Source organism: Sinohyriopsis cumingii, chromosome 15, assembly GCF_028554795.1.
Source record: "Sinohyriopsis cumingii isolate HCF-2022 chromosome 15, ASM2855479v2, whole genome shotgun sequence".
In the NCBI taxonomy this organism is placed as follows: Eukaryota; Metazoa; Mollusca; class Bivalvia; order Unionida; family Unionidae; genus Sinohyriopsis; species Sinohyriopsis cumingii.
In genome coordinates this window covers 126711791-126725236 of record NC_142975.1, presented here as the reverse complement: position 1 = coordinate 126725236, position 13446 = coordinate 126711791, and the positions used below count along the sequence as shown (strand labels likewise).

The 13446-nt window shown below is 34.7% G+C and overlaps 1 protein-coding gene across 2 annotated transcripts in view; it reads left to right on the top strand.

The window, feature by feature from the left end:
• The window catches only part of LOC149782714 (ankyrin repeat and SAM domain-containing protein 6-like), a 59155-nt gene that overhangs the window by 21550 nt on the left and 24159 nt on the right, over positions 1-13446 (top strand). For both annotated transcript variants that reach the window (XM_089934214.1, XM_089934215.1), the window contains exons 7-12: positions 771-923; positions 2053-2166; positions 2563-2724; positions 5279-5408; positions 5951-6089; positions 11493-11673. In XM_089934214.1, the coding sequence (XP_089790340.1) occupies positions 771-923; positions 2053-2166; positions 2563-2724; positions 5279-5408; positions 5951-6089; positions 11493-11673 (879 nt within the window). The remainder of the gene's footprint in view (positions 1-770; positions 924-2052; positions 2167-2562; positions 2725-5278; positions 5409-5950; positions 6090-11492; positions 11674-13446) is intronic.

The following is a 13446-nucleotide window of genomic DNA, read 5'->3' as shown; positions in this document are numbered from 1 at the left end:
TATTGTTGGTTTCAGAATGCCCTCCACCCCACTGCTACTCAAGACTGTTTGTTAAGGTATTGGTAGATTCAGATGAAGAGAGAGATGCACTATTCTTCCGACTCCTTCCCCAATAGGCTGAAATTAAAGAGATCTATGACCAGTATGAAATGAAGCTAAAGATAGTCGCTACAATTTACAGCCATGAATAAAATTACAAAAATTACTGATAAAATCTTGTACCAGGAGTTTCAAACAAATATAGATATGTATAACAGACCGTTCTTGAAATTTGGTTGCAAGATATTAAAATTGGTGGCAACCTGCTGTGTTATTATCTTTAGGTCAGGCAATAGAAAACCCCAGATACATATGGTTATTTCTCCTTAGACTTTAATTATTAATTGTGATTAATTCATTGTACTTTAGAAGATATTCATATATAGATCCAGGTATTTTAATTGCTGTACTGGACACAGATTAACTCATTTAAATTTGGTCTATATTGTCCACTGCATGGGTCATAAAGTATTAGCCCTACCTGCAGGGTTGTCCAAGCCCATATCTGCTGACTACTGCTACAACCAATACATTATTTTATCTTTAAGAAATGGAGAATGACTAGTGCATCCTGTACCCTGGAGTGACCTTATCACCAAGTTATATGATAATTCTTACTTGTCAGCATCATTAGAAAGTCACTTTCTTGAGTTAAATTACAAATAATGATTAGTATCTTGCATCAGTTTATGGTTGAAATTTGAAATGTGTTACTCTTTTTTCCCATTCAGGGCTGGTTGAATCGACTATCAAACAGATTTAGGAACCTGAAAATTGGTAGAACCTTCAACAGTAATCGTCTCACCCCTCTCTCACTTGATACAGCCAGTTCAGACTCTCTGATAGATCTCACAGCAAAGCCAAGTACTCAGAGTCCTAAGTTGGTAAGTAGTTCTTCCCTAATTAAATCAAAAGGGAATACAGTAAACCATGCCTATATGACACCTCATTGTAAAGGACACCAAACGTGAGGGATACTTTGCTCTAATTCACAGTTAGAATCTATGTATGATTGTCTTATATTATGAACACTTGTAGATGTGGACAGAATTATTATATTGTGTCCAAGGTGTACATTCTTATTGACAGAAACATTTGACTGTATTTAAAGGAATAATAATGGGAGCATGTAGAATTTTTATTTTGCACACCTTGTATACTGTAAACATATATGGAGTCCTGGCCTAAATAACTAAACGAAATACTATTCTGTACCACTAGATAAGAATAAGAAAACTGGACAATAGGTTTTACATCTAAAGATATTTAGAATAATCAGCTGGGGTTTTAATTAGAGGAGGACAAGAATATCATATCTACCAGTTGGTGACACGTTTATTCAGGGTCTATTCTTCCATAAGACCCTCTTAAGAAGAGAGCATAACAATTTACATTGTACAAAAATTATTAGTAATTACATTTTAGTTTACTATGTCTTTAGTGTAAATTCTGTTATAATTGGTTAGTAACACCCACATGCTCATGATATTGTTTCCTAAATACTACAATATTTTCTGCAGATTTTACAAACATAGAGGATAAAAGGTTAAAGTACTGAAATTTTACATCAATGCTTTTAGTGTGGACTTTCTTATTGATTTAGAGAAAACACCGTTATACATTTATAATGCATAGTCAACAGTCGCTGTTGTGGAATTGGAAATGCAGTAGAGCAAACACTTGAAGAGAGTGTCACAGACTGTTATAATACTTTAAAAAGTGCTTGAATACAATATTTGTTGTTAGATTAACTATTATCCGATCTGTTTGGAAAGGACAACTTTTGATTTATAAATTAATAGTTACAATGGGGTGTTCATTATTATAAAATATTTTATCCACATCATGATTACCTGAGTAAATATGTACAGTTTGGAATAATTTGGACAATGACACAAGCATGACAGTAGATTATAAGTTTCTTTTTCGTTTTGAAAATAGACAATGTGGATTATAACTTATAGCAATGGAGGAATAAAAGGTGAAATCTCAACCTTGTTTACTTTGTTTCAGGCTCCCAAGAAAACCAATAATTTTATGATAGACTCTGCAATGGCATCATCTTCCATTACCAGCTATGACACCATGTTGAAGGAGACCCAGAAAAGTGCTTCTCAATACACATTGGTAATACCTAAGCTAATTCTGTTAAGTTCACTCTTAAATCAGCTATTATTTTAGATTAACGGTAACCTTAATTTATTTTTATTTTTTAAAAAGCTTGCCTGGCCCTTAAGGCCAGCTGAGCTTACAGTATGGCCATCTTTAATATATATATATATATATATATATATATATATGAACTTTATATAGAACATTAAATGAATGTATATTTTAACGTAATAAGCCAATGCTATTCTTCATTGCAATGCATTTGTTCTTTTTAATTAGGATTTAATAGCATACACAGTAAGTCAATATGACATCTTCTTTGAGAATTACTGTCAGAAAATCATACGGTTATTTAATTTTAAAATGTTACAATGCTAAAATATTCTGAAATACATGTTTTATTTGTTACAGAACATAAATCCACCTCACTCTCCCATGTCTAAGGAGACCCTTAAACCAGTAATCCCACCTCTACTGCCCCAGCCATCTTTTGCACTTGATGGAGATGAGCGTTCACGCAGGACAATGAGCACACGGAAAGGACCACCTTCTATAGGCAGCGATAGTACTGTTGTGAGTTAGTGTGATTGGGAGAAAAATATTACGAAAGTGGTTAAAATAGTCCTGTGATTCACTTTTATGTGCGAGCCCAAGGGCTTCAGTCATAGGCTTTATTATTGATGTAAATAGGTTTAAATTGCTAGAGGGTACATCAGAGCATGAAGAAATTTTAATGTTTTGGCTTATTATTTTCAGTGGATTTCATTTTTTTTCAAGCTTTGTTTTCTGTTGCCTGATAAAAAAAATAACTGGTACGATAATTTTTGGTTACTTGTTTTGTACTTATTGTGTCAGAAAAACTTTTAAGTACGAAACTCAACTCAATGTCAGATTGGCAAATTTAGATACAATACTGGAGTATAATCACACATTTGAAATTAGGTATGTTAGTTTAAAAAAGCCAGAGTAAAGAATAATCTTACCGTTCTATGACTAACTTTATTTTAACCAAATTACAAATTGCCTAAAATGTCAGACTTTGATAATATGTATACAGTATGAAAGTTAAGACCATCAGAACAAGTATCCTTAGCAACGATGAATGAAAATTTTACAAGTTAATTTTCCAGGAACACATGTACAAGGTTCGTTTTAATCTTTTGTGTATGTTTCCCAAGCGTGTTGATACTGAACTGTGAGTTTGTTGCAGTAGCTTATCGTCCACAGCAGTGTCTTTGAAAGTCATGATCTTCTTTAATCTAGGATTTTTGCATTTTTAGGTCCCTTGTATAAAGTATAGGTGAACTTTTTTACTCTGGTGTTAGCATCAGCGGATGTAGACACAGTGGTTTTAGTGTGATTGGATGTGGACAATAGGTTTAAATTTGCTATGACTGGTTTTAGTGTGATTGGATTTGGATAGTAGGTTCAAATTTGCTATGAGTGGTTTTAGTGTCATTGGATGTAGATGGTAGGTTTAAATTTGCTTTGACATTGGTGTTAGTATCAGTTGCGGTGTGCTGCATGCAGACTGCACATTATGGTTTGTGTTCATGTTCTGTTTGTGGTGTAAAGGAAGAACTATGTATATAAATTTTCCTTTTGTGTGTTAAATAGCATATGCCATGATTTGTTCAGTATATATTTGTACTGATTTGTTCTCTCCAATTTGTGGGGAAAGGTTTTGAGTTAACATTTGCATTGAAGGTTTGTGTTTACAGTTTTTAATTACTTTCAGGAAGGAACTTAACATTTCAGTTTCACTTCAGTTGTTTATTTAGAATGTGCTTGCCATTATTTAATACTTTTTAACCCAGTTGTTTGGGGTGTTGTAAATTAAAGGAAAATGTTTCAGGTCCAAGACTTGCTAAATGCAGACAGCCGATTGAGTTTGAACTTCCGCTGATATGCCACAACTGGAATTGTGCATTTCACTTTCACTTCTGTATATTTTTAAAAAATTTCTAACTCATTCTTTGTTAGATTTAAATAAACATTTTTATCTATACTTATCATAGACTAAAAGAGACTGGGATACCTGTTGTTGATTGTGAGACATCTCTGCATCTGTTCGCACAAGTTTGTTATTACTGCTTTTCCAAAACTTGGAGGATTGTCTTGAAAGTTTATACATCCATTGATCCCAATGTGTAGTTGATTCTAAATGGAAATGATGCTACTCAGACATCCAATCTTAAAAATCTTGTTATTGCCACTGCTATATGTATCATCATATTGGCATTGGGTTTTCACTAAAAGACTCATTATAGTGTTGGTCCTAAATTCAAACGGTGCTGATATGACTTTCAGTATGACTGCCATGGTAGCTGTCTTGAGAATCTTATTATTGCTACTGACAGGGGTGTTGTATTGACATGTGGCTTTCACCAAAAGGCTTATATCTAGCTGGTCCTAAAAAAAAGGCACTGATCTGACATCTGCTATTGCCACCATTTCAGCTATCTTGAAAATCCTGGAATTTTGCAACTCCTCGACAGAAAACAAATTGTGTGGATCTGACCTTCGATATAGTGCACATTTTGAAAGTTTTGTTATTGCTACTACACTTAAATGATGGTCATATCGACATGAGCTTTTACCTAAAAGACTTCCTGGCATATTTACTTGGTCCTAAGTGAAACTGGTGCTGATCTGATATCCAGTATAGTTACCATGGCATGCATTTGATTATATAACTGCTCCTGAATTGATGATCATATTAACATTAGATTTCACCAAAAAATGTTTTATGGTGTTTAATTTGTCCTAAATAAAATTAGTATGGATTTTAAATTAAATATGGCTGCCACTGCTGCTAATTTAAAACTCTTCTTGATTTTTAAATACATCGATGCTAGTTTCAACACTCTGGAATATATAATGCTAAACCTTTAATGTGAGCAATATTCAAAAGTAACCAATAGCAAGTTCGGCTATGATTTCCTTGGAAACTGGAACATTTTTTAAAAAATCAGATATTACTGGTTGGCATTGGTTCACATGTAAACTATGCTGTACTCGGACAGGTTTTGTTCTGTGATACATGACCACTAACCCACTAGAGCTATATGCTGTGTTAATTTCCAATTACATGTACATATACAGATACTTTTAAATATATTTATAGAGTTCTCAAGGTCGACCACTTTTGAGGCCAATGAAATTTCTGCAGTCCGCCACCAACCTGAGTTCAAGTCAGATCAGCCCAACAAGCTCTGGACGATACACAAACAGTCACCCCAGTCCAAACTCTTCAGGTATGCATCAGAATACAAATGCCGGTTTGGAGTCATTAGATTTCTTTTCCCAATTGTGTATTTTATGTTAAGGTGGTACCAGAAAAGTTATACTCTGTATGCAAAGTAGTGACTTATGCATTGACTTGGCTGATTATATTCCATTGCCCTATGTACCGGACAGTTAAGCTTTGAAGTTATACAAAGTTTGGTTTGCCTTGTTATGTCCTTCGGACAGGCATTTAGCTCCTTAGTGTAATATAGCCATTATTGTGTTAAACGTACCTTTAAAACCTTTTAAAAAAAAAAATATTGACTTCAAACACATCTCTAAAAGAGTTGAGTAAAAACGTGACTATATTGATTTGGAACTGGTCTGGGTTCATGTGAATTTTGAATAATCTGTGTTAATGCACTGATGATGATTGGAGTTCTTAAATTTATCAATTGAATTGATCTTTCAAAAAGAATATGTACCATTGAAATTTTGAAAGTACCAACCATCTGTACCATATTTATGTCATTAGAAATAAAAACTGTACCTAATGTTTGTGTTATTTTAGGGGATTATCAGCAGTCTGACCTATTTGTGCCACTAGTATCACCATCATATCCCATTAGTGCTGGATCTTTGCCATATCCCTCGGCAAGGTCACCCATCTTTTTTCCAACTTCCACACCATCCAGACTGGTGATGCCAAGGTAAGGATGAGATTTTTATTCAGTCAGATGCTCTAAACAAACAAGGACAAGGATAATGAATAAAAAATATAATTATGACAAGCCTAATGAAAACAAAACAAAAATTATGTGACTGTGACAGTCTTAATGAAAATGATAAAAATATGTATATGACAATCGTAATGAAAATGATAAAGAAAATGTTTGGCTCAGATTTGTTTGCAATAAAACGGAGAAAAACATAACCTGGAAATTTGTGTGCACACTCTAGTAAAGAACTGGAATATCTCATATATCGTTGAAGGGTTATGCAGAGTTTTTCGGATTTTAACTGCCAAGAAAAGAGTCACAATAGTTGTTCATTTTTGGTGACGTCATGCACCGTAGACATGGGTGAAAAGGTGATTTCCTGTACAAAAGTGGATGTTACAAACACGTCTGTTTTCTACTGGTAATATTTGTGAAGTGGCAGTCCGCTGTTGGTGTCCATAATGAGCTTCACAGTCAATAAATGACATATACCAACACATAGATGAATTCGGTTGTCTCAGTAACGTATACGCAGAGGAATACAGAATTCCTGGGTAAAAAATACATGGATGAATATGGCAGTTTTTGAGTAACTAGTACATAGATGAATATGGCACTTCTGATATGTACTGCCCCTCCTGCTGATGACATATAGACAAACAAGGATAATTGACATCCTTGCTGAATTAAGGAAGCAATGCTTGTAGGCCTACTGTCCCAGAGTTGATGATGTCCTCTACATATGTGCTAGGAATTTCAGCCATGCTTGGTGAAAAGTTTACTCTTATGCATTGGATCTCCTCATGAAGTTTGATGACCCACACTCAGACCTTTGCAGGCTTGTGAAGCAAGACATTCTCCCCTTTGTGACAGACTATACCATCCTCCAGTCCCCAAACTTTTACATCTACTGCCCACTAGATCAGTTTTCCCACTGCCAGGTAAACTTGTAAGCTATACCGTGGCACATGTGCTTTTCTTACTATCCATGCTTGTTACTCGCTCTTGTGGAGATTTCCATATACATATCACTAAGGCTGTGAATGGACAAAAATATTTTTTTTTAAAAGAACTGTGGTCCCTGTCCCCTGTGACAGCCAATAAGAAACAAAGTTGGTTGTTACAGAGAAAAAGGAGACTGAAACACAATGCTGATGGCCAAGCACAAGTTATTTTTTTATTATCCACTATGGCTGCTTGAAGGTCAATCCACAATTTCAGTTTACATGTGCAGTTAGCAAATATAGTTACTTCATTATTTGGTTAGAAATGATCATTTGTTAGCAGTTTTGCGGGTTTTATAAGAGATAGGAAATTGTAATTTAATTCCTGTTCCAAAACTCTTGCAATCACAACTTTAGTTTCCAGAGACATTTGGTAGTGCGCAGCTGCTTTAAGCATCTCATGGATGAGGTGAAGTTTAGTAGTCCTTCACTTTACGTTTTGCATTCCTTGTCCTTAGTGACTGTAGGCATCCTAACTTTATGTATGCCACACCTATGATGGTGTGTAGTCTTGTAGTCCATTGCTTTCCCTTAATATTCACACTTAAATTTTAAATTTAAGTGAAAATGCAAGTATTGAAAGGTTCTCTACTTGAACGGCATAAAAAAATATAAATAAAATGCAAAACTGATTTAATTTTCTGATCTTATTCATGTACATTATTTTTGCACATTCACTTACATACAAGAACATAGTTAAACAAAGGCAATTTCATGCTGTTTTGTGTAAAATTTACTTCAAAAGACAAACGCAACCACTATTAAGCTGGTTCCAATATAAAAAAATTCCAAGTTCAGAATCCAGGCATTAAAAAAGAAAGATGTTCAAACCCGGATAATTAAAACTTCATTGAGATATGTATAGATTCAGCCAATGTGGGTATGTGAGAAAGCTTGCCAGTAGCTTCTCGTGGGTCGGTGGTTCTTTCCAGGGGTTTTCCCGGGTTCTTCTTCCATCATTAGTACTGGCCGCCATGTATCGCCTATCGTGTGCTGAAAAATGGCGTTAAAGCCTACAACAACAACAACATCTTTGAGATATGTAGAAATGATTCACAAAAAATTTAGGTTTTGTTGGTGTATTGCTCTATGCCTTTTGTTATGAAGAAATGTTACACAGCAACACTCTTTCGTTTGACTGGGTGAGTTGCTCTGTGACTTCTTTTTGTTTTCCACTAAGAATAAAATGTCTTGCCTACTCGACCTAGCCTCATATGAGTACTCCTGTATAAGAGTCCAGAACACTTAACCACACATCAACCAAGTCTCTTGACCACTCCGGTGGCCTGGTGGCCAGAGCATCCACCTCAGATGTGGAGGTCGCAGGTTCAAACCCCAGAGGAATCATACCAAACACTTATAAAAAATGATACTAACAGCCTGGTGTCAGGATAATATGACTGGGTGGGACATAATTCTACGTGTTTGTGGCATGATGGCCCATTGCTAGACATCACTAAAAACTGCCACACTGTAGACATCATAGCGATATGACTTATTTTTTTATAAAGCTACATTAAAAATCCAAATCACACACACACAGTCTCTTGAAGAATAGGATTATTGGTGTGCTTCTTATTCAGATGCACAGTCAACACCTGGCTTTATTATATATTTTTTTTTCAACATCTGGCTTTATTATATATATTTTTCAACACCTGGCTTTATTATATATATTTTTTTCAACGCCTGGCTTTATTGTATATATTTTTTCAACACCTGGCTTTATTATATATATTTTTTTAAACACCTGGCTTTATTATATATATAAGTTGTTACTGAATCCCTAATACACAAATCACCTTGTATACCTTACTTGTGGACAACCCTTAGTCCTTCCCAGCACATATAACTGGTTGGATCTTAAGGAGTGCCCCCTCATATTTTCTAAATTCAAACATGTTTATGTGTATTGTCCTTGTCCACCCTTTTGTGTTTGGGTAGTGTCACAAGAAAACAAAAAAGAATATGGAATTGAGGTATTTCTCTGCTTTATATTATTCTTAAACTTTTCTAGTTATTTGGCTAGTCCAAAATTGGGATTCTAAGTTCAAAATCCTTTTCCTTTGTGCATGAGCTTGTTGGGCAGTTATTTTTGCCTTTTCCCATCTTAAATTTCAAGGTTTTAATCAAGTAGTGATCTAAGGCCTTACGGTTTATTAGTCATGTTTCTATCGTCTCATGGTATGATGCTTTTAATGTTGACTATGTGGTGTTCTATTTCACTCATATATTGTTCTTTGGGACAGATTTGTACAAGTCAGATTCTTTTTAAGTCTGTAGTTGGTGCTTATTTGTGCTTTCCAGGAGAGAAAAGAGAGGAATTGCTATAAAAAAATATAAATAGAATCCCCGAAAGTATAAACTGTATGAGGTATGTTGTTAAAGATTGCATGTGTGGTTTTTAGTTTTGGTTTGGTAGTATTTGTTTATGTTTAGTATTTATTTTGGTTTATTAGTTTTTATTTATTTTCTTTTTATATTTCTTTGATTATTATCATTTCATGTGTTGCTTTAGTACAAGGAAAGCAAGGAAATGATATAATTTTTAGGTTTGGATTTGATGTCATCTGGGATTTTGTTCATCTAGTACCTTAAAGCTGACAGAAATAATTTTTTGCGAGGATGTGATGGAAAACCTGCTTAAAATGGTTAAGTTTTAATTGACTATGAATTTATTTATCTTGTATATGGCCATGGACTTGGATATTAAGGATGTTCATATTTGTAATGGGAAGCATTTGATACAACTTTATATTTGGAGACAGTTTTTATGCAAATTGGTGTCTTCTTTTTATTAGGAAAGTTTTTTGTGTATTAAGAAGTATATTTGATTATGACCTAACATCTTATTATTTCAAGGTTTACAGTTTTATGTAACAGACATTATAAGAAAGATAATAGTGTAATTATAATAATTCTGTGATGTTGTTTTGAAGAATAATTTTACAGTTGTTTCAATTCATCTCTGCAAAATTGGTGAAAATTCCACTTATTTTGCAAGGAAAGTTAACCTACCAAAAATGGTGTACTGCCTGCAAAAGTAAGTAAAGTGGCTGCTGTTACACATCAATTGATCTATGTTCTACAATCCCGATAAAGACCTTGGAATTTCCAGGGAAATCTGGAATGATTACTTGTATGCAGTTAACTCAAAAGCACATGCTTCTTTGTCAGGAATGATGAACAGCTATTAACAAAATGTCCACTCGTTTGTTTAAATTTTGTGATAGCATGTTTTACCTTTGCTCAGTGTATTGGTATTAACAATCACATCATTTGCTTTTGTCAAGAAAGCAAGTAATGTAGAAATTAAAATTTGATTCTTCAAGACTTAGAATTATTATAAGCACAAGATTTTCAGTGATTAGCTATATTATACGGCTCAGTTTTGCAGAAATTTTATTAACATTATTGGCAATAAGGCTGTACAGTATGCACATGAATATGAACAAATAGAACATGTTTTTATGAAATAATTCCCCAGATTTCAAGACTGATGGTGCTTGACAGTATTTAAGCATAAACTGCAGAGGTCTCGGAAACGCATAATCACGCATATTTGGATGCCTTTTTTATATTGGGGACGCAGAAAATCAATTATGCATTGAGTCCTCCCTACACATGTAATAGGTGGGTGGCAAAATTCAAAGGTGTGCCATTCATGCCGGAGCCACATGCTCTGTAGAAAAAGTGTTGATCAGTTAGCTGTGCTGATATTTACAATGACAGAATTTAGTGGCTGAAAGTCCACCCTCCCCATTATAAGAGTACATCAAAAGCTTTGATTGGCAGCTGGGTGGGAAAATGTACTGATATTTATAGTGCTTGAATTCAGAGGCATAAAGACCCAGAGATGTACATGTGGTCATTGATAACAGTACATCAAATAAACAACTTTAGCTTTCATTATTGTGTTCATTTCTGAGGGTAGTGGAATAAGCAGTGCACGTGACGTTGGAATGGAGACATGTTGAGACTTAGACTTCAGTACCTATTTTGGGGTTCAACAGCAAACTGACGATTGTAACAAGATTCAGGAGAGTGCTAAGTTGCTAGAACTGATAGTTTGGATGGGACCGTAGCCAAGTGTAAGAAGTGTGTGATGCCTAGCTTAGGTCTTTGAATAAGACCTTCCTTGGATTGACAAAATTCAGACTTACTCTGATGGACAAACAAGAGCTATGTCAGTGTTCTAAAGAATGCAGAAATTACACTCAATAGCAGCCAATAGTTCTTATAATTTGCATACTTTTCTAGGAAGGGACTGCAATTTTTGCTGGTTGGACTCCTATTGTAACAAAAATGGGAGTCCTGGACTCCTAGTTTTAAAATCCTAGCGAGACCTCTGAACAGTTTTTAGACATAAATTGTGATCTTTTATCTTCAGAAAATCTGCTTCCTCCATTCCCTCAGCATTTAGGACGGCATCTAACACAACCTCACCTAACAGTTCTACCAGTGGCAGTTCATCTATCACGCCCCAGAGGTCATCCCGAAGTAAGGGCACCTCCTCCAAGGGGAGCACTACCTCAACCCTCACACCTTCACCTTCACCTACACCAGGCAAGGTAGGACACTTTAGTCTTGATAGCTTTCCTGTCTTCTAGCCTTTTTATACAGCAACAGTAGTGTTCACTCACTATCAGCTACAGTGAGATTGTGTGATTACATATAGTAAAAGTCTTTTAGTGGTGTTCACAGGCAAAAAACATTGCTGTTTTATTAACTAAAAAAATTGGTTATTTACTGTGAAGTCTCTGTTTTTGTGGATGGCTTCTAAAAACAATAAAATTTAAAGACCCATTGAAAAAGGAAAGTTGTTATATTGGAACATTTAGGCCACTTTCCGCATCCACAAATTTTAAGAACTAATGAAAATATTGTTTGCAGTAGCAAAGAAAATTGATAACCCGTGAAAACTGGAAGTTGAAAACCCCTGAAAACTGCATGTTGACAGCACTGAATACGCTTTTAATATGTAGAAAATATTTTGTTTTGAAAAATCAAATAATGCATTAGAAGAAAAATTTCAGACTTCCCATAATCCTGGAAAATTGTGGGTTCACTTTTATTGGGCAGAGTATCTTAACATTGTGTTAAATCAATCTGTTTTTTTTGGGCAGATCATCTTAACATTGTGTTAAATCAATCTGTTTTTTTTGGGCAGATCATCTTAACATTGTGTTAAATAGATCCATTTTTATTGGACAGATCATCTTAACATTGTGTTTAGTAGATGTTTTTATTATGCAAGGTATCTTAACATCACATTAAATAGATCAGTTCTTATTGGGCAGAGGATCTTAACATCATGTTAAATAGATCTGTTTGTTCCATGATACAAAATTATATGGAACAGTTTACTAATGTGTGCTTTGTTTGTCACATCCAGTCTGCAACAGGTATAACACCCTTCACTCCAGTCACATTTATTCATTGTAGTAACACTGTTCTCATAAGTTGAATCCATCTTGAAATTACTTTTTTGGTATCATAACCTGATAAGATTTTTTTGTTGTGATGCTGTACCTTACAAATAACAAATGCATTAAAATTAGTAAAAATGAATGTATTGTTAAAAAAAATTTATGTTAAGACTTATTTTGAGTTTTTCCTATCAAATACATTTCTTGATCACACTATTATCTTAAATAGCTGTTCTCCTACATCTGAATCCAGCTCTGCTGAGATGAAAAACTTCTTTCTGTCTATATATTATAGAGAGGGAAGCAACTCTTATGGGCTGACTCCATTATTAGTCCAATGAGTGATTATTAGCCCGCTGAGTGTGAACATTTGCTTAATACTGTAAAGTTGGACCTTGTCCAATCCACGATTTTGTCCTCCATCTAGGTATATAACTCTTGGCATGTGTCGACTTTTGCATCTTCCTCCCGAATGCATGGAAAGTGCCATTTATGTATTGGAGAAGACATGAACCAAGACAATGAAGTTGGACCTTCAATAAAACATTAGATGACACTGTATTATGTTTCAGGACATCCTACACAGAAAATCAGATTTTCTGGACAACATGTTTCAAAACCATTTAGTAAGTATGGTTTTGGTTCACAACATGAACAACCTTTCTTCTCTCATTTGCAGTTCAGGGTGGATAATCAATGTAGATAAGTCAGACCTTATTCCTTCTCAACATTTTATGCATGTACTTATGGAACCTTTAACATGTGTTAACTTTGCATCTTTCTCTCAAACACCTCAAAAGTTTAGCTCAGGCATCAGGCAAATCATGGAACAAGACATTGTTTAAGTTTCTCGGCCTATTCAGCATGGGGGCGAGACCTGTTACAACAAGAGTTTGTCTGTTTGGGAAGCATACT